Source organism: Phocoena phocoena, chromosome 16 (genome assembly GCF_963924675.1).
Source record: "Phocoena phocoena chromosome 16, mPhoPho1.1, whole genome shotgun sequence".
NCBI lineage: Eukaryota > Metazoa > Chordata > Mammalia > Artiodactyla > Phocoenidae > Phocoena > Phocoena phocoena.
The window spans coordinates 24,910,819-24,932,275 of record NC_089234.1 but is presented as its reverse complement, the minus strand read 5'-3'; the positions used below and the strand labels follow the sequence as shown (position 1 = coordinate 24,932,275).

The following is a 21,457-nucleotide window of genomic DNA, read 5'->3' as shown; positions in this document are numbered from 1 at the left end:
TTCAGGAAACCGAAACTGTTCAGAAACAAAAACAGTGACCAGCTGAACAGGCTGAGCCTTAGTGGGCCTCTCCTTGTGGCAGGTCAGGAACTGGGTGGATCTCTGAAATATATATATAGTCTTCATTCCCAAACAAACTCAACATTTATCGAGTTGTCAAAGAAACAATGGTTTTGCAAGGTTTGTTTATCATGTTTCTGGATTTGCTAAAAAGGGCCACTGTGGAAAAAAAGAAAATGGGAAAACATTCAAACCCACTCTCCCCAGCCTCTAAGCTAAGACAACATCACAATGATTTATTTTGTTAAGCTTTCATCTGTATGACTACAGAAAGTGCCAAAGGATCTAAGGTTTCACCATCGTTGTAAAGCATCCTGGGTCTCCCAGGCTCTATTAAACAGAATTCAATTTAATGACACTGACCCCCCCAACCAGAGCCATGTGAGGGAATAATTCATAACTGACGGAAAAGTAGTTTCCAAAGACAAAACAGATATACTGCCATATTCATTTCTTTTTAAACATACAGCACTGGGCAGATACAAATTTCTTTTCTAAGCATTCTCAAAAAGATATCACACCAAAAGTCCTCCCTGGAATGTTCTGATGGAGGGGCCTTTTAGTCCTCAATTCTCCCTACTTAATTATCGCAGAAGAGCTGGCTCACAGGAAGATGTGGTCTTTGCTAAGCTTCAACGTTTCCTTCTAAACATGCCAAGAGAGTGGTCAGAAGTCCTGGGAGGCCAAGTTGGCACTGAGCCTCCTCTAAATGATTAAATGGGAAGAAGGTCACTCCTGCTGTCAGTGGACAGCTGGGGAGCTACAACTGTGCAGAAGCAATGGTGGCACAGAACAAAGCGGCCAGTCCTGACCCTCCCCACCTCGGTGTTTCCTGAAACAATATCCCTCACCTCCATGTATGAAATTGCGGGTCACTGGGCACACAGCCTGGTGACAGGAAGAGATAATCAAGTTCACGAATGAAACTGAGAAGCAGTGGTCATGCTTAGGAGGTCGGGACAGAGACCTGGTATCTGTTCCACCAGAATCACAAAGCATAATTATGTTACCTCACAAGGGTACTCATGGCAGCCCTGGTGGTAATGGCAAAAGACTAGAAAACATCTAAACAGTCCAGGAATGGAGAGACCCCTTAAGGAAATTATGATACACATAATAAAAGATTATTATAGAGTGGCAAATATGTAAGTATGGCTGGGAAAGGACCTATAAGACATGCTGTCCAATGAAAACCTAGGTAGATATAGTGTTTAGTATGATACCATCTGTGTAAAAAAGGGGATACAACTACTTCTAGTTTATAGATGCAGATTATCTCCAGAAGGATACTCATGAGATGGTGCTCGTCTCTGTAGAAAGGGGATGAGGAAGGAGGATGGGAAGGAAACTTAAAAACTAGACAGTTTCCTGGACTATTCGAATTTTTATTTTTTTATCTATTTTTGTTTTCTCGTTTTGTTTTTTGGCTGTGCCGCACAGCTTGCAGGATCTTAGTTGCCCGAAAGCAGTGAAAGCACCGAGTCCTAACCACTGGCCCACCAGGGAACTCCCAGACTATTTGAATTTTTAAAAGTTTTCATTCCTTCAATCAACAAATAATTGTGGAGAGCGTACTTTATGCCAACCATGTTCTAGGCCCTGTTCTAGAGAGCAAAGAATGAGACAGACAAAGGCTCTGCTCTTAGAGAACTTAAATTCTGGTGGGGTAATAGGCACACAAAACAAATAAATACCAGTGCTATCACGAAATGTGGAAACAGAGTGATAACACAGTGAGGAAGCTGGTGGCTATCAGAGCAGAAGGTCAGGGAGGGCAAGAAGGTGACATTCAAGCAGAGATCATTCCCAGTGGAATAAATGAAATAAATACAAGTCGTGTTACAGCAACAAAAAAACTAAGGAATTGCAATGAAAAGGAAAGCCTAAAACCAAAGTCTCAGATAATTCTTAATTCCAAGCAAATAAGTAAACACCAAACAACTTGAGTTCACCTCTAACACTATGCGTGTTAAAAAATAAGGACAGGGCTTCCCTGGTGGCGCAGTGGTTGAGAGTCCGCCTGCCGATGCAGGGGACACGGGTTCGTGCCCCGGTCCGGGAAGATCCCACATGCCGCGGAGCGGCTGGGCCCGTGAGCCATGGCCGCTGGGCCTGTGTGTCCGGAGCCTGTGCTCCGCAACGGGAGAGGCCACAACAGTGACAGGCCCGCATACCGCAAAAAAAAAAAAAAAGAGGACAGCTCTTTCTAGGATGAATAAAAAACTACTTGAGTATTCCCTGCAATTTTTACTTATAAACCAGACTGAATACAACTTGATCTTTATTCAAACTCCTAAGACACGATAGATCAACCTTATTCTGGAGAAGACAGAATAAGTCATTAAAAACCTTGGTTCGAGTTCAAGAATCATCTTGCTGATCAAAAAATAATCTTGGAAGGATAATTTTAGCTCTTCTCATCTATTTCCCCCTCAGTTGGTTCCTGCTGACATTAAATACCCATCTCAGTGAGTACTAAGTGCTATGAACCTTATTTTTTTTTCTACCTGAAGATTAAGCTTTATGAGATTAAGGAGGGGAAAAGGGCATGCATGTGCATTCTTTCAAATTCTCAGTGGTCAGTGACTTCTATACTCCGGGTACACCCTGTGAGTCTCAATGCCATGTCTCAATGCCACAGTCATGTCCACCCACACCCTCCACCTGCAGATGTGGGGCAGGGGCCTCGAATTCTCACATGGTCATGCCGCACTTACTCGCCCGGAGCAGTCGCTGTGAATCACAGGCTGGTTGGCAAGGGACAGCAGGGACTCCACCGTTTCCAGCTCCTGCTGGTAAAAGGTTTGCACTCTGTTCTCCACAAGGAATTCTTTGACTTTTTCACTCAGCAGATACGTGAGACTGTCAAGGTCCAGGGTGCCTGGATTGCTGCTGGGAGAAAGTTTTAACAAGCCCTGCAGAAAACTGTTCCTTTTGTTCCTTTTGGACGCATGTAAAACTGAAACAGCTAGCAAGTGCAATACTATACTGATGCATGTTTTTGACATAAGGAGCAGTTCACCCAGTGAACACTGTGGTTGTTTAAAAGGATGAGGCAGAACTACAGGAACTGATATTCGTGATAGATTTAGAAAAAAAGTCAAGCCGCAGAATAGTATGTGAGGGACGGTGCCATTTTTGTAAGGAAGCAAATGACAACCCACAAAATACGTGGGTGGATATTCATGCTTGTGTATGCAACCGAAGAAAAACGTCTAACAGGATACACACATCAACCTCTGCACAGTGGTAACCTCTGGGAATGGCACTGAGGCGGGAGACAGGAAAATGGAGAACTTCCACGTTTTACTTTATACAGGTCTACAGTTTGGGGTTTTTTTAATATAATTTTTTGGAATATGTAATCTACAAATGTTGAATATGTTTAAAAAATGGAAGGGTACGTGGTGAAGAGTCTCCTTTCTATCCTCCTTCCAGTCCTCCTCCCACCACGCCCCCCACCGCCGGCAGCCACTATGATTATTTCTGTCTCCTCTGAGTTATTTGAGGCGTATAGTAACAAATATACATGTATTCTTACTCCTCCTGTTTATTTTTCCATCCCTGAAAGAGAATAAAATCATCCCTGGTTGAGAGCGACTGGTATTGTCTCTTTGATTATGATGTGCCTTTTGGTGCAGTTTTCTTCACGTTTCTTGCCTTGGGGTTCACTGAGCTTCTTGGATCTGTGAGTTTACAGTTCTCATCAAACTTGGAAAATTTTTATCCATGATTTCTTTCAATATTTTCTCTCTGCTCCCCACTCCACTCCTTCGGAGACTCCAATTACACATATATCTTCCTTACCAAACCTTAGAACACCTGCACTATTAACACCTTCACTTTACAGGTGAGGACACTGAGGCATCCAGAGCGGGGACACACTTACCTGGAGCCCCACGGTGAGTGAGTGGACAGTTCAGGATTTGGACCCAGGCCCACCCCAGAATCTGGGATCCCACTGGTTGGCCTCATTGCTGTGGTCACATCCTCGGCAGTCATAGTCCAGAACTTACCTCAGTGCCTCTTCTTTCTCTAGGGCTGGGCTGCGGAAGGGCTGGTCATAAACTTTCCTGTAGATGGTGGGCAGCTCAAGCATCCTTGCGATTTGAATGTTGCACACTGGATCATCCACTTTATCTAACAAGCCACAGGGGAAAGCAGGCCACAGAAATTACACTGAGATTAGTTCTTTCCCATGTCCAGACTGCTGCCAGGACAACAGTAAACGGAGCACTTGGTGGGTCTCCTTCCTCAAGGATGCCCAGGATCACAGTCTAAATGCACTGAATGGTTCCCAGTCATCCTGCGAGAGGGGATGCGATACCCTAAGTGACACAGGCATGGCCAGAGGAGACCAGGGCTAGGGAAAGCGCATGAGTGTATTCACTGATCTGGCACAACTGGGCTGTCCTTGAGATTTCCAAGGACAAACCAGCCAGAGCGGTGCAAACGGCACCACTCAGACGACAGAGAACGGTCACACTTTTGATTAGTTGTTTTCTTTCAAAGTTAATGGACTCAATGGTGTTCAAGAAATTTCCATCATTTTGAAGACTATGAACACTCTTCCCTAAATGGATTCACACTCAGAGCCTCTACTATGGTGTCCAAATGTTGAATAAAATTTGTCAGCCATATACCATGAATCACTTGTTTTCTTTCCCAATTTATTTATAGTGACCTCTTCAAAATAAAATTAAGAAATGCTACTTTTCTAAAGAAAGCATGTTGTTCCTTCATTAGAGTTAAATCTTTTTATTTGAACTTTTTAGAAGTTTGACTTTTCATTGAATGAGTTTACTGGACACACGCACAGAATAACAACCAATTTGGCAGAGATATCTTGTGCTTACAATAAGCAGTGGCGTAAATTTCTCGCTCTCCTCTGTACATGCGGACGTGACCTCTGATCCGGATAATGTCCCCAATTTCTACCTTTGTCCTCTGCGCAATGGTCTCTTGCAGCTTCTTAAGCTGTGAGGTTAAGCTCAGCTCTCTTGCACTCGGAGCAGCTGTAGTTGTTGGGGCCAGAAGGAAGGAGAGAAATGCGTAACAAAATCACTTCACCACATTTGGGAGAGAGTCTGTGGTAAGACCGACAGGAGACATTTATTTGTTCTACTTCTGATTGGTTGCTCTACTGTAGGAAATCTGCGTAATCTTTTGAAATCCTCTACTGGATAAAAGGCATAAGGCTTGACAACCCGGTGGGTGAGTTCCATTGTCTTCTTTCCTACCACTGCATCGCCTGTGCAAAGGGCTCTACACCTGCCTGAGCTGAGTTCTGTGTGATTCAGCCGGGTTTGGTGGCAATAGCTCTAAACAACCCTTTAAAGTGTCCTTGCTGGGAGACAGAGGCCTGGCCTGAGGGGAAAGGTGCCCAAGAGTCCCCATTTGTGGTTGTTTATGGGGAAGGCAAATTGGCCAGAGTTTGATTTTCCACCAAGGTCCTCAACACCCTAATCTCTCTCACTTTTCTTTGTTGAGTAACTAGGCTAACCTTCTCTTTCTCTCTCTCTCTGTTCTAAGGACTTTATAACCTATCAAGTGCATCTAATCCTCACAACCACTCTTATTATTAGCCCCATTTTTCAGATGAGGAAACTGAGTCACACAGAGGTCAAGCAACTTGCCCACAGTAAAATAACTAGTTAGCAACAAAGCTGGAGTTCAAACCCCGGCGGTCTCTGACTCCAGAGCCTTCCTGCTTATTCTTTATTCTCTGCTGCCTGACCCATGAGTATAATTACATTTTCCATGGTTATAGCTCATGTGTGTAAACAATTTTGTGTTGTTTTTCTGTCTAGCATCACTTCAAATACACATATGTATCCACAGAATCTATACAACTCAGCATTTTAAATAACAAAATAGCATTCTGTCATGTTCATATGCCACAGTTTGTTCAGCTAATCTCGTTAAATATTTCTTCCTTCTTTCATAATTTTTTATTTTGGTTTTTATCACTACCACTGTATGGGGCTGAGAGGTCAGCTTGGGTAAAGGGAGTCAGACAGACCTGGCTTGAATGTCAGGTCACTTCTTATTAGCTGTGTGACCTTGGGCAGACTGCTTAATCTTGCTGTACCTGTTTCCTCAGTTATGATGCGGATTTAACAGTGCCCTTCACGTATGGAGCTGTTGTGTATGACCTCAGTTAACCCTTACATCATGAGCTTAGCGCAATGTCAGATCTATAGGAAACATTCAATAAATGTCAGCTACTTGTGAAAATGAACAATTAAGCCCTCAAGACAGAAATTTTGTTTTCTTTGGGGTCTTTCATTGGGGATTACTGGATAGAAAAGTACAAACAGATTTAGAGTTCCTTACATATTATCAGAATGTTTGCCAAAAAACCCCAATCAAACCATTCTCTTTTTACAAGGTGTCACCAGCAATGTGTGTGGGCTTGCAGCTCCTATATTGGCTTCAGTCATTTGGATTTTTAACACCTTAAAAAATACATAATGATTCTATAATGTTTTATTTTTGCTTTTAAATTGCCAGAGAGACCATGTGTTTTTTTATAAGATGATCTGCTCTCTGCATTTCTTTATGTATAAGCCCTTCATATCTTTTGAACACTTTATGTTCATTTCTGAAAAAAATGCAGGGAAGCTTTATCAGTTATGCTTATTACATCCACTCTCCCCATTCCACTTTCTTTTTTATGTTTATTTGATTTCATTTTAATACATAAAAGTTTGAAAAAAATGTTTTAGTTTATCCCTCTTGTCACTGATGATAGCTTTCATTGCTTTAACAGCTTGACATATAAGAGCTTAACATAGATACCCCCATATTTATTGTGATAAATACACAACTCTATCTTCTTTGGGTTATTTTATGTAAGCTGTAAGACAGTGATCACAGTTACCTTTTTTTTAATATTGTTATCTACTTGAACCAACAACATTTGTTAAATGCTTACTTATTTCCTGCTGTTGTATTATTTCTGCTTTGTCATATACTAGGGTTCCTATAATGGAATGAATAATGGTCTATTGATCAAATTTTGTGCTTCTTAATCTAACACAACTTAGATAACCATGGCTCTGTAATGTGCAAAGGCATTATTACTTTTAACACACTGACTATAGTAAGGGAAACAGCAACCTAAGGAGCTCGGAGAACTTTGCATAGACCAGTAACCAATAGCTTGGAATCTAAACACAGTCAGCATTAATGTTACTCAACTTACTGGGTTTCTTCAGAAAATACCCAAGTACTACTTTTTAAAAAGTTATTCTGTCTGGGTTCCTATCCCTAAGTCCTCTTCCATTTAGGCTGAACTTTAAAAGTATTTATAAATTTCACTGCCATGATTCAGACATTATAGGTGATAATAAATGCTTCATATAGCACTGCTGAAATGATCAGACTGAGGGCTGGTCTGAGAAAAAGAGGCTCAGCTTTCATTTAAAGGGTGAACCAAACTGCCAAAAGAAGGGCTCAAGCTGTGTAATTTAATGAGTATAATGAGATAGTTGGAGCCTGACAGAATTTCATTTTAAGTAGCCTATTCCACGCTGAAAGATAAATCCTCTTTAAAATTCTAATATTAAGCTCCAAGCTTTCTTAACTTTTCTCATAAGCTAAGTCCAAATGGTACAATCAGTGTGACATTTATAGGAGTTAATATTATATTTTTATACTGTAACTGACTAGAACATGATTTTGACTCAGACTAAATTTCGCTTAAAAAAATTAGTCTTCAATGGACACTTTCCAGTGGAAAGCTTTAAAACCGAGGGCGATTAAATTAAAAGGAGAGAATGGACTAGTTGGGAACAATTTTAAAATATCACTTCATATATAACATGATGAGAATCACTTTCAGGCTTTCTCCTTGTACCCTTACCCTCACTTTTTATTCTCAAAGCAATTTCTGATTAAGGCTACCAACTGTGACTGTTCATCTATTCATCTACTTACAGATATTTTAAAAATCTCACTTTCAGTATTAATAGACATTTTATCTAAAAAATTACTGAATCATATAATATTTCTGCTGCCATTTATTTTAAAAAAAAGAGTTGATTTTGAAAATTAAAACAATGTCAAAAACAACAGTCGATAAACTACAGCCCAAGGACCAAATCTACCCACAATCTGTTTTTGTAAATAAAGTTTTATTAGAACACAACCATGCTTGTTTATGTACTGTCTATAGTTGCTTTGGTGTTAACAATGGCAGTGTTGAACAGTTGAGTCGCAGACCATATGGCCCACAAACCAGAAGACAATTATTGTCTGGCCCTGTACAGAAAAAGTCCACTGACCCTTGGTTTAAAACAAGTATGCATATTGAAACTACACCTTCTGATTGAAGATCGTGACAATACCACAACCATAAATCTGCAAATAATTTTAATACCCTGGACATATATGAAAGTTCAAATATCTGATTGTCTTATAGGTTTATTTCTTACCTCTGAGATATCTGAGCAAAAACCTGTTGTCTGCCTTAAGTTTTTTCTAATCTGCAAAGCTTCCTAAGCTAAGTAGTACCACTGATATAGATGTTCCCAAATTAGGAAATAGGAATACCAAAGTTATATGAACGTGATGGCCAAATTCTAAATATAAATACATCAGAAAATTAAGCAAAGGAGCATCTCACTGGTCAGTACAGTCAAAGTAGGAAGTTGAGGTTCTGACAGGTAATGTCAAAAAAAAAAAAAAAGAAACTACTCCAAGTGTTACACATTCTTACCACACGTATAACAGGAGGACATAGATAGTAGATGTTAGATATCAGAGCAGGTAATATTTACTGAATAACCCCAGTGTATATGGCATCATAATGCATATGCTATAAAACAGAGAAAAACAAGGCCCCAGTTTCCATAGCTTCTCTAGAACCAAAAATGATCACCACTATTGCACAATATATATTTTTTTAATATTATGAACTTATGCAACTCAAAAAACTACCTAAGGACTATTAAAACAGACTCAAGAAATTCCAAATGCTGTTTCAGTTATAGTCAATGAGTTCAATATACTATTTTAAACTTCTTTTTTAGTTTATATTATTTAATGGCTAACTTCAAGGGAATCCTATCTTACCTTCTCATCAGTCTTAGAACTCCTGGCATATTTGTTTGAACAAGCTAGAGATTTCAGAAAATTTAGATCATGGGAGCATAGATGTTAGTGGCAACCACGTCAGGGCAAAAGCTTTCAAAAAAGCTTTGGTCAAGTGATATGCCCAGAGCAAGGGGATTCTCACCTGATCAGCAATTAGGCTAAACTATCTTGACTTGTGGAATAATGGCATGGTAAAAATGAAACACTGAAACTTCTAGTAACTATTCACATTCCTGTAGGCTTAGGAGGAAGTGAGCACCAAAGAAATGAGAGCAAGAAAAGCAACTGGCTCCCCACTAATATCAGTTTACAGAGCAGCCAAAGTTCTGGGTGTAGTGCTTCAAGTTGATCAACGTAATTCACCAATGAATAAACGTGAAAATTAGTACTCCAGCTACTCTGCAGAGTTACCCTGAGTAAAATCTACTGGTTAGCTGTAAAGGTAAAGAAGCGTGGCAAATAAAATTACCTGATGAGGATTTGGTATTATTCAATTTCTTCCAGCAGATGCAGTTTATAACTCCAGTGCTATCATCCACTGCAAGAGAAGTGTAAAAGTGTAGAACGGAGATATGGGCATTACAGGTGAATTAGCACATTGCCATCGCACTCAGCTGAACTGTAAGATGACATTTTCAATAGCCTGGTTGGGCAAATCCCTGAGCCAACTTTTCTTCCACCCTTAGAAATAATCTCTCACCACAATCCAGTGGGAATTGCTTGTCTGCAATGTCAGTGTAATACATGAGCCCAGCAGAATGTAGTCAGCATTTCTCTTACCCTATCTCAAGGGTATTAACCTCTTCTAAAAATGGTGTCCTCAGGAAGTTAAGTGCAACAAAGATCTCAATATCTGCTAACATGTAAAATCAGCCTTGCACTCCAACCTGCAACCAGAGACCATTGCCTAATCTGTGGTTAGAGGCACTCAGAGCACAGCCATCTGTCACCATGTGCTCTCTCGCTAGCTTGCTGACTTACCAAGACAAAGCATCCCAAGTCTTCTGGCCTAGGCTTCTCTTTGAAAGAGCTTCTACCCTGTCCTTACCACTGCAGGGGATGTAAGGAAAGCTAAGCATATCACAGAAGGGCAAAGTTTTATTTTCATAATAAAAAATAATTACACCTTGGTCACACAAGTAGTATTGGTCTGGCTTATTTTAGCCACAGTGCCAAAAAAAAAAAAAAAAAGAATTTCCATTGTACTTGGATTTATAACTGCAGAAAAATTTGCAGATGTTTCAAGGATGATAGGATCAAGGATGAGAGGTGTTTCTCTTGGCCTAATTTCTGACAATCTCAGAACAGAGGTTGATCAACATGGGTTCAGTGGGCTTAATGATTTTTAAAAAATCATCAGCTAGACTGTTGTAAAAACACATGTAATATAGAAGAAACATATGGCAAAATTTCTTTATTGCTTGTTTAAATCTGTGTTTAAAGCAGAAGCTGAGAAGAATACTTCTTATACTAAAATAAATTCTAGATGGATTTTATTTTATTAAATACAATATAGGTAAACTTAAGAAGATGAGAAAAAAATATGGGTGAATACTTTCAATCCTGGGCTTACAGTTGGTGGAGGGAGACTTCTTTAAACAGACCTGAAAATCACAACTCATTCTAGAAGTCTGATATATTTGACCAACTAAAAACTAACACTGTATAGCAATTTTCCAAATAATGGAGTTAATATGTTAATATATAAAGAACTCATACAAATTAATAAGGAAAAGACCAAAACTATAAGAGAAAAAGTGGCAAAGAAAAAGAATACGCCATTCATGGAAGGTACAAAAATGACCAGCAGACATATGTCAGTATGCTATATCACTAGTTACCAGAAAAAAGAAGCAAATTTAAATAACTTCTCAACTACTAGAATGACAAATATTAAAAATACTGATACCCTCATATGCTGTTAGCAGGAGTGTAAATTCATACCAAATTTCTAAAGACTAAGTTTGGAAATGTGTATCAAATTTTGAAATGTTTATATCCTTTGACTTAGTATTTACTTCCAGTAATTTATCCTAAAGAGAAAAACGGAACAAATGCACAGATATATATATTTTGTATAAGGCTGTTCATTATAATATTGTTTATAGTACTGGAAGTTGGAAATAACCTAAATGTTTATAAATATATAAGTGGTTAAATAAATTACAATGGCATGGCATATGAGAATACAAAGTTATAATGAAGATCCATGGTCATTGCTATTAATCTCATTGCAAAACAGAAATTATATATATATAGTCATATATATCATATATAAACTAATTTATGGAAAACATTAAATAGTGTGTTTTGACAGAAATGATCTTAAGACATTAAAATGCTAATAGCAGTTTCTTTTGGAGTATGTAGAAGGAACCCCATATTCAATGTATACATTGACTATAAGCCTAATTCCAGAAACATTAAAAACAGAAAGAAATAAGGCATATCTATATTTCTTCATATCAGGAACATGTCAGAAAAACTAGGAACGATGTTCACCTAAACACTGATATTGTTTTTATCTGATTTACAGCATTTCATATGAGCTTTATGTACTTCATTAAAATTTTCTCTAGCTTTAAATTTTATTTTATAGTGAGTATCATTTTAAGAAGCCAAAAAAAAAATCAATAAGGACATTTTGAGTTAAAAAATAATGTATGACACTTCTAGGCACACTACTTCTCTGGCCAGGTTAAAATTTTGCCTTATAATTCTAAGTCAAAAAATATTGGCACATGAGTATTTGTTCTAGAAAATGTGAGGTCATTCTGGTCTTGACTGTAGTCTCCCAGGATTCTAGGTCTGAGCTTGAGTTGCTGCCAGGTGCTCTGTGTGCTCAGGGCACTTCCACCAAACTCTCTGACTTCCTGGGTGGTAACCTCTCCCAGCAGACACCGCCCTGGCATCCTGAGGCCTGGCTACTGGAAGGCCCTGGAAGGGGAGTGTTCTTGCCATGCTGGGCAGTGTCCTCCCTAGCTGGGCAGCATGGCCTGGGCTGCCGGCCTTTTGTTTCAGCCATGGGACGAATCAGGGTGAGCAGGAAGCAACCCCAGCATATAGGCCTGCAGTGAGTCAGGAGGAAGAGGACCTGGGACAGCAGGAGTAGCCACCTGGCAGGTGGCCCGAGAGCCAAGCTGGGCCTGAGAACAGCAGGGTATGTGCAGCTCTCTCTTGAACAGGCCTCGCAGGAATTAAAGTCCCAACTGTTTATACTCTCAATTACTTCAGCCTTCAGACGCTTTTCATTTCCTCACAAACCACAGATGTGCCATGCTCTCACGACATCCAGTCTAAGAGAAATGTTTATTGGGGAAGAGTCAGCCATATTGCCTTCATCTCTTTATGATGGGAAAAGGGGTTAAATGAAACCCCTTTAGGTCAGAGGCATTATATCTGGCCTGGTTCTACAGCCAGGACTGATGTCCTCAAATAGCCTCATTCTGATCTAAAAATCAGAAAATTAAAAACCAGATGCAGCTGATTTTTGGGGGGGGTGGGAGGAGGGGCATGGGACAGAGAAAAATCTTTCTTTTTTAAAAAAAACTTTTTAATAGACTTTATTTTTAGAGCAGTTTTAGGTTCACAGCAAAAGTGGGCAGAAGATACTGAGGTTTCCCATTATCCCCTGCCCCCTCACACGTATAGCTTCCGCATTACCAACATCCCCACCAGAGTGGTACATTGATTTCAACTGATGAATCTACATTGACACATCATTATCAGTCAAAGTCCATAGTTTACATTAGGGTTCACGCTTGGTGTTGTATATCCTGTGGGTTTGGTCAAACGTATAATGACACACATCCACCATTACAGAATCATACAGAATAGTTTCATTGCCCTAAAATTCCTCTGTGCTCCACCTATTCATCCCTCCCTGCCCCCAGCCCCTGATTAACACTGATAGAAAAATCTCTTTTTCTTTTAGAATTTGAGTTCTATGGAGACTACACAGCACACTGGAGTCAGTAAAGAGATTGGACCCATCAGTGGAACCTTGAGCAAGTAACTGAGCCTTAGTTTTCTCATCTATAAAATGGAAATAATATCTGTCTTTTCCATTTCAAAAGACTGGGAGGAGAATAACATGAAATCACACATGCATAAGTGCTCCGTAAACTGACAGATACTATCATTTCATCACTGGTACTTGGAGAGGAAGTACAGATAATGTACTTGCCAGCAGCTGGGTATGCTGTAGGAACTTAGTGAATGTTTGTTGAACTGCCTGGAGAAAAAGAGAACCAGTATCTATGGTAAAATAAAGCAGAGAAGAGATCCAGTATGGGGATGCATGACAAGATGATCTATTTCAGAGTTCTAAAAAAATACAAGCTGGGAAAAAGCAGAGGGCATGAGAAATCTCATCTCTCACGTGTTATTTTATAAGCACGAGACAATCATCCCCAGGAAAATGAATATATGTTGAAGAAATTGTATCTGTAAATTATCAGTCATGCACAGACTGCCAATGAAATGTTCTTGGTCACCTAGTTCAACTGCCTTCTGTTTTTCCCCAAGTAGAAAAAGAATACAAATCCAAGTGAATACAACAAAAAGTGACAATGTCAATTATAGCAAAGGTTGGAATTCAAAGTTAAGCTTCCCACAAAATATCCAGCTTGGCCTCTTAACTACAGAGAATCTTAGGCAATATATTAAAATGATTACATTAAACTCAATGCAAAAAAAAAGTCAAGACCCATGACACTAAAATCGTATCCTAATAGTTCACTGGTGTCCAAACTACAGAAACCCTTTATTTAGTTTCTATCACCATAAGGGAAGGGAAATTTTCTGATAATGGATATTTACCCCTTTGGGTACCAAAAAGCTTTTTTTTTTTTAACTGTTCTGGATATAAATCTTATAAATTATTTTTCATATCTCCCTGTCTTCTTAAAGAGTCTACCTTAATGTTAATCTGGCCTTTTTATTTTAAAGGTATCAATATAAACATATATCACCATCCTTTGCTATTTATAGCTATGCCCTAGGTATCAGGTATCTGTCCCTGATCAACCAGTGACCCTAGACTGTAGTTTAATTCTTCTGCCTCCTAGCTCCCCAGCAACTGTCACCTGACAATATTCATCAGTATCATTCCCACCCATTGCCTCATTTTACACTTAGTCCATGTTGGTGGCTGCAAATGGTTCCCAATAGAGGACAAGTGCATGGGGGTTATGAGAGGCCCCAGCTGCTCTGAAAGGCTGGGGTTGCTTCAAATTCAATGTCCAGCTAAGTGGGGTCCTTCCACATAAACTCAATGTCAGACACAATTGTTCTTACCTCCACAAATGTAGAAAGCATCTCTTTCTCTCACTCCAATTACAGTTCCCAAGATATCTACCTGTTTTATTGGATGCCCACTGTAAAAAAATACACCTGAAATTAAAGGGAAAAAAAGGCAAAGTCCATATAACATATGATGACGTTTTCTGCTTCAGTAAATGTTACCTGTGTCAAAAATCAGTGGCATGCTGCTTGCTAAAATTTCAGAGTTAAGAATCAGTTCTTGACAAATGCCAAACCCCAAGAAATTCAGATGTCTTTTCCTCAAGGGTTATAAGTAGAAAGTGTGGCTTTAAAGAATCTTGTACTAGCACAGAAAAGAGAAAACCAATATTGTCCAACTAGATGTGGTTAACTTCTTTCCACTTGTGAGAATGAAATGCACCTGCCTGTAGAACTCTCATAAGGGCCTAAAAACAGCCGCAGTATTATGAGACACAACACAGTACTATATTTTGAGGGACTGGAAAAGGAAAGAGAGAGGAAACCACGAGAAAAGGCTTCTCTGGCTTTTCTAGGAAACCAGTCATCATTTCTACGAATTAGCAGTAGCACTTTTTTTTTTTAAGAAAAAGAGAAGATGATTAGGTTACAAAACACTACCCTCTGGGGCCAGCAGATTACGACTCAAAAACTTCTCTTTTTAAAATTCTATTTTCAAAGCCTAGGCAACAGACGCCAGCAGGCAGGTTCCCGCCAGAGGAGAAGCGTGAGAGGAAGAACTCTACCCACCGACTCTCGGAGGGCTTTCTTGGACTCCGTGACGGAGATGGAACAGAGGGACTCCTGGCAGCAGTGAGCCCTCAATTCCCATCCGAGACCCCAGCGCTGTCCCGGCTCCCGTGGGGCCCCCAACATCCTTACCTGAACTGCCTGTTTGGGCTTAAGCTACTTGCGTTGTGTTCCTGTCACCTGCAGCTAAAGAGTCTGGACTAAAATCCTCTCTAGCCATTTTTTTTCTCCCTACGATGACCGAATTCTTTACTTTCAGAAAGAGGCTATAAACTTGTAAATGGCGACTTCCTTTTCAAATACATACATGAATTGCAAACAAAGAATCAGTCATGGGCTTCCCTGGTGGCCCAGTGGTTGGGAGTCCGCCTGTCGATGCAGGGGACACGGGTTCGTGCCCCGGTCCGGGAAGATCTCACGTGCCGCGGAGCGGCTGGGCCCGTGAGCCATGGCCGCTGAGCCTGCGCGTCCGGAGCCTGTGCTCCGCAACGGGAGAGGCCACAACAGTGAGAGGCCCGCGTACCGCAAAAAAAAAAAAAAAAAGAATCAGTCATCACTTCAGGTATTTGGCCACCCTCACCCTCTCTGGTCCTCGCCAAGTCTGGTCAGAGTCTGTCTTCTCCACATCCATGGGGGGAGGAGACCCCACAGCCTGAGCCCTGAAGCCCTTCAGAACCCCCAGAATGGCCTCCACTGATGGTTCTCTTGTTTCCCATGCGGATAAAGGGGCTGGGGACCAATCGCCCATGGCCAAGTCCCCAGGGGATGGACAAGGAGCTTCTGAGCCTCAGTTAGCCAGAGATTCCAGGGGAGCGAGATGTGGTTTGAAGATGTCAAATTCACCCAGGCCCTCCCCCTAGCAGAGGCATACTTCTAAAGTTGACTTAGTGGACTGGAGACCGTGCAGAGGGCAACCTTGGGGGCCAAGAGCTGAAATGGCAGAGCCACATGAGGGAAGGAGCCTGGGTCCCTGTGTCAGCCCCGGAGCAGAATCGCTTCCCTCTAGGAACACTTGGACTGAATAGGGTCAAACTGCTTCCACAGAAGATCCGTGAAATCTTAAGAGCAGGACAGTTCTGACTGACTTCTCCTGAGTTCTTACCATTGAAACCCAGTGATGACCTGTGGGGAGACCCTCAGTCCTCCAGCCCTACCTGCTTGCACTGATCGGACACAAAGGAGAGAGGGCACCTTCAGGGGAGGGTGACCCCCATAGGACCTTTGCTGGCAGACTTGTGCTTACTGCAGCAGAAGGGAAGTTTAAATGGGGAGAATGAGCCTACCCTGGGGTCAGGGGCATGGCATCCTCTGCTGAAGTGTGCCCCACCATCATGCCCTGACACGCTTGTGTGCAGAGACGGGCTATGGTATGGCCCTGCTTTGGTCCAGCTTTGCTGTAGGGCTGGGGCGGGGGGATGAGGGTGGCCTGAGCTCCAGACTGGTCTCTGGCTGCAGTCAGCCCTTTCTGCTTCCCCAAATGCGCTGGACTTTCTATCTGTGCGCTGAGCAGAGCCAAGTTAGAGAGAGCTCTTTCCTAGAACCTGACTGGCCTCTGTCTCCCCCAGCCTAACTGATGGTCTGTCCTGGTTGCCGGGCATTAGAGACAGTGTGCTCCTGGTGCCATCAGAGACCGTACACCCCCCAGGGCTCTGCGTGGCTGGTGTGGCTCCCAGGACACCGGCAGTGGGAGGCCCTGTGGACCCATGGAGGGCCTGCTGCCTGCCCCTGAAGAGTCTTTCCAGCTGGTCCAGAAGCCACTGTGGGGTGCTCTATTGGTGATGTTGAAAGCTTGAGACAAGCCCCAGGATTCTTTGGGTCTTCCTGGGACACCCTGGTATGTGCCGCTATGGTGGTTTTTATAATGAAGAGCCGACACACTTTAAGAAGGGGAAAAGAGGCAGCCAAAAGGTGTTCTGCCTGGGCTGAAGTATACAGAAAAGGCAAGTATACAGAGAAGAATGGACTGACGACACAAGCCGACAAAGTCGTCAAGTCACCTGTGGTAGATGCCAGTCCTCCAACATTACCAACTCTGCACTGGGCAACACTTGAAAAAACCTGAACAGGTCTCCACTGGAGGACACAGTAGACTTTCTTGAAAAAAGACAGAAAAGGGAGCCCCCTAAACTTTTTTTTTTTAATTAATTTTTAAATTTATTTTTGGCTGCATTGGGTCTTCACTGCTGCGTGCGGGCTTTCTCTAGCTGTGGCAAGTGGGAGCCACTCCTTGTTGCGGTGCGCAGGCTTCTCATTGCGGTGGCTTCCCTTGCTGTGGAGCATGGGCTCTAGGCATACAGGCTTCAGTAGTTGTGGCACGTGGGCTCAGTAGTTGTGGCTCATGGGCTCCAGAGCACAGGCTCAGTAGTTGTGGCGCACGGGCTTAGCTGCTCCGCGGCATGTGGGATCCTCCCGGACCAGGGCTCGAACCCGTGTCCCTTGCATTGGCAGGCAGATTCTTAACCACTGCGCCACCAAGGAAGCCCCTAAACTTTCGTTTCATAGACTGACAATGCTCGTCTTCAAGGAGAGAGTCGCTCAAAGATGCAAAAAAACAAGGAAAAACATCATAAAAGCAACACAAAGAGAACAATGGAGGACAAATTAGCAGAAAATAACAGATGGTTTGAATAAAATCACAAAGAGAAAATTGATTGAGGAGGATATAAACTGCTTGGAAACAGAGAAGAAAGTTGGCCCAGTGTATAGAAACTTGAACTATATATGTCAGAAGCACAACCTAAACAAGAAGAAGGAGGACCTCCCTGGTGGTCCACTGATTAAGCCTCCGCGCTTCCAATGCAGGGGGTGCAGGTTCGATCCCTGGTCAGGGAACTGAGATCCCACACGCTGCACAGTGTGGCCAAAAAATAAAAAATAAAAAATAAAAAAGGAGGACATGGAAAAAGCAATGGAGAGAACCACTTCCTTCACACTAGAATCTCCTCTATGGGAAAAGAACTTGAGAAAGCTGGATGGCAGCTCTATCGACTGAGAGAAAGCTTGATGAGCTAAGAAAAGAAAATAACAACAGATACTGGCTCATGCTGAGTTTAACTTGCAGCCTTTCCCAAGTGGTCCTTTCACTCCTGCTGCCTTTGTTCTACATGCAGCCCACAGAGCTCCAACCATATCAGGGGATCCATCCCCTGGATCATCAGGTCCCCAGGAAAGAGGAGGGTCACTCTGGAAGGGCTCAGGGACCCAGGGTCACAGGTAGCTTTGATTCAGCTTTCACAGCAGTGACAGCCACACCCACAGCAAGACATCTGCCTTTTTTCTCTTTTTTAAAAGTACTTTTGGGACTTTCCTGGTGGCGAGGTCGTTAAGAATCCGCCTGCCAATGCAGGGGACACGGGGGACACATCCCTAACCAAACCACCACAGTCAAACTGCATGATATTCTATTAGTTTAACTCTAAATTCACAGGTTAATTTCGGGGAGTTGACATTCTACAACCACTTTGCAAGGCAATTCAGACACTAACTAGCCAGAGTAAGGTTGAATTTCACAGGTTAAGGACGCTGTCTCCCACAAGAGACTCTCACTTCAAGCATCAGCCCCAAGCTTGAGGGTCCTCGGGCCATGCACACTTCTGAGCAACTGGCTACCAACACCCTCCACGACAACCTCAGGTTTGATACTTTAACAGAATGACACACAGGACTCAGGAAGGTGCTATACTTAAGATTACAGTTTTATAATGAAGGGGACAAACCAGGACTAGCCAAATGAAGAGATGCATAGGACAAGGTCTAGGAGAGTCTAAGCATAAAGCTGCCATGTCCTCAGGACACATCACCCTCACACATCAAGTATGATTACCAAGCAGGAAAGCTCAATGAAGCCTCAATGTCCAGAGTTTTAATTAGGGTTTCATTACATAAGCAAGATTGACTGAATCACTGCCCACCTGACAACTCAATCTCCAGTCCCCCTCCCCTCCTGCGGGGTTGGGTTGATGTCACCTGGCTCAAAGCCAACCCTCTAATCACATGGTTGGTTTTTCAGGCCTGAAAGGCCCCCACCCTGAAACTACCTAGCGGCCCAGCATGAGGCCCCTCATCAGCATAAACTCAGATGTGGTTCAAGGGCTCCACCATGAATAACAAAAACACTCCTATCATTCCAGAAATCCAAAGATCTTCCAGGAACCTCGAACACAGGCCAGCCAAATTCTTCATTACACATTTGTTTCTTTTTGTGTGTGTAAGATATTCTTTGCTGTTTAAACATTTCTAAATTTTATGCAGTCAAAATAAAAGGTTTACTTTTTTTTATGACAACCAAACACAACAACAAAACAATACAAAAATAAAAACCTAGACTAGTAGCATTTCCCACCTCTCAGAACCCTAGAGTACAGTCTAAAGAAGATCACTCTATGAAATTATGGTTAATGTCTTCTTCAACCATGGGGTTTTGAAACCAAGCAGGGCCCTCCTGGATACAAAAGCATTTCCGTGTCCCTCATCTCTTTTTTTTTTTTTTTTTTTTTTGCGGTACATGGGCCTCTCACTGCTGTGGCCTCTCCCGTTGCGGAGCACAGGCTCCGGACGCACAGGCTCAGCGGCCATGGCTCACGGGCCCAGCCACTCCGCGGCATGTGGGATCTTCCAGGACCGGGGCATGAACCCGTGTCCCCTGCATCGGCAGGCGGACTCCCAACCACTGCGCCACCAGGGAAGCCCCCCTCGTTTCTTTTTTGTAGGAAAAAGGTTTCAGGATCCTAGACCTCTCCGAGTTCCAAAGGGCAGGTTCAAGTAGTTACTAATTAAGGGAGTGAGGGAATGCAGAAGCAAAGAAAAAGCAGTCAAGAAACAATAGTGCAGCAATAAAACAGAGTTCTAGTTCCCCCTCAAGGGATATACCTAATAGTCTGATATACATCTCTGAGTTGTTCTGCAGGAACTAAGACCCTCACCCAGGTGGAGTATGGTAACTACAAGCTGACACCCCAGATTGGTCAGAACCAGAAGGTTGATGATTGAAATTCCTGGAATACCACCTTGTTACCTCACCACCAACCAATCAGAAGAAAGTCATAAACCCTGTAGCCCTCACCCCAAATGTTGCTTTTAAAAACTCTACCCTGAGGGGGGACTTCCCTGGTGTCGCAGTGGTTAAGAATCCGCCTGCCAATGCAGGGGACGTGGGTTCGAGCCCTGGTCCAGGAAGATCCCACATGCCGCGGAGCAACTAAGCCTGTGTGCCACAACAACTGAGCCTACGTGCCACAACTACTGAAGCCCGTGCGCCTAGAGCCCATGTTCTGCAACAAGAGAAGCCACCACGAGGAGCCTGTGCAACGCAACGAAGAGTAGCTCCCGCTCGCCGCAACTAGAGAAAGCCCACACACAGCAATGAAGACCCAACACAACCATAAACAAATACATACACACATACATACATAAACTCTTCCCTGAAAACCATGAGGGAGTTCGGGTTTTTTGAGCCTGAGCTGCCTGTTCTCCTTGCTTGGCCCTTGCAATAAACCTCTCTCTGCTCCAAACTCCAACGTTTTGGTTTGTTTGGACTCACTATGTGTCTGGCACACAAACTGGGGTTTGACAACAGTTTCATTTTAAAACCTACATCTGAAACATTACCACCAGTGACATAACAAAGATCACTGGGAGAAGTTTTCCTTGGTTTGTTGTTAATACATTATACAGTTCTTCACCCACAGGAAGAGTTAAGCTCCTATAGCATCCCTGATACTTCCTTGAGTACCTACAGAAGATCTTTACGCAAGCCTGGCATTTGGTGTGAATTAATTTCTTCCTGAGGAGACGAGCTATGAAGACTACCAGACTGTTCTGGAAAACAGACAACAGTGGGGGAGGATGGCTGCCTTCCAAGGAAAAAACCAGATCATTTCCAACAATACTTAGAAAATGAAGGTGTGGTGAAAAATCTGTACAAAAGGCTTTAGTATAAGGTCATCCAAATATATCCGTACATAGAATGGGAAACACACAAAATGTGGTCTCATTAAAACTGCATGCTTGAGATTCTGAACTACTTCTGACTCATAGCTTTCTATTCATTCAAAATAGCAAAGAGTTTAACCAAACTTCTCATATAGCACAGTAAACATGTGAAGATACATCCACAACTATGTAAATTACTTAAATTTACCCTAAACTGTATTTGCTATATTTGGGGGTATGAAGATCCTATTTTTAGTGACCACCACTCTAATTTTAAAAGATGATTTCTTTAACTTTACATTTATAATGCTTTGTTGCTCCAATTACTACTACT

General features: G+C 42.2%; 1 protein-coding gene across 1 annotated transcript in view; it reads right to left on the bottom strand.

Annotated features, from left to right (window-relative positions):
- STN1 (STN1 subunit of CST complex) overlaps positions 1–21,457 on the bottom strand; it is a 35,072-nt gene that overhangs the window by 12,922 nt on the left and 693 nt on the right. Inside the window, exons 2-6 of the mRNA XM_065894826.1 lie at positions 14,458–14,553; positions 9,629–9,697; positions 4,917–5,075; positions 4,077–4,200; positions 2,778–2,949 (exon numbers count right to left, since the gene is read on the bottom strand). Coding sequence (XP_065750898.1) covers positions 2,778–2,949; positions 4,077–4,200; positions 4,917–5,075; positions 9,629–9,697; positions 14,458–14,553 — 620 coding nt within the window. The remainder of the gene's footprint in view (positions 1–2,777; positions 2,950–4,076; positions 4,201–4,916; positions 5,076–9,628; positions 9,698–14,457; positions 14,554–21,457) is intronic.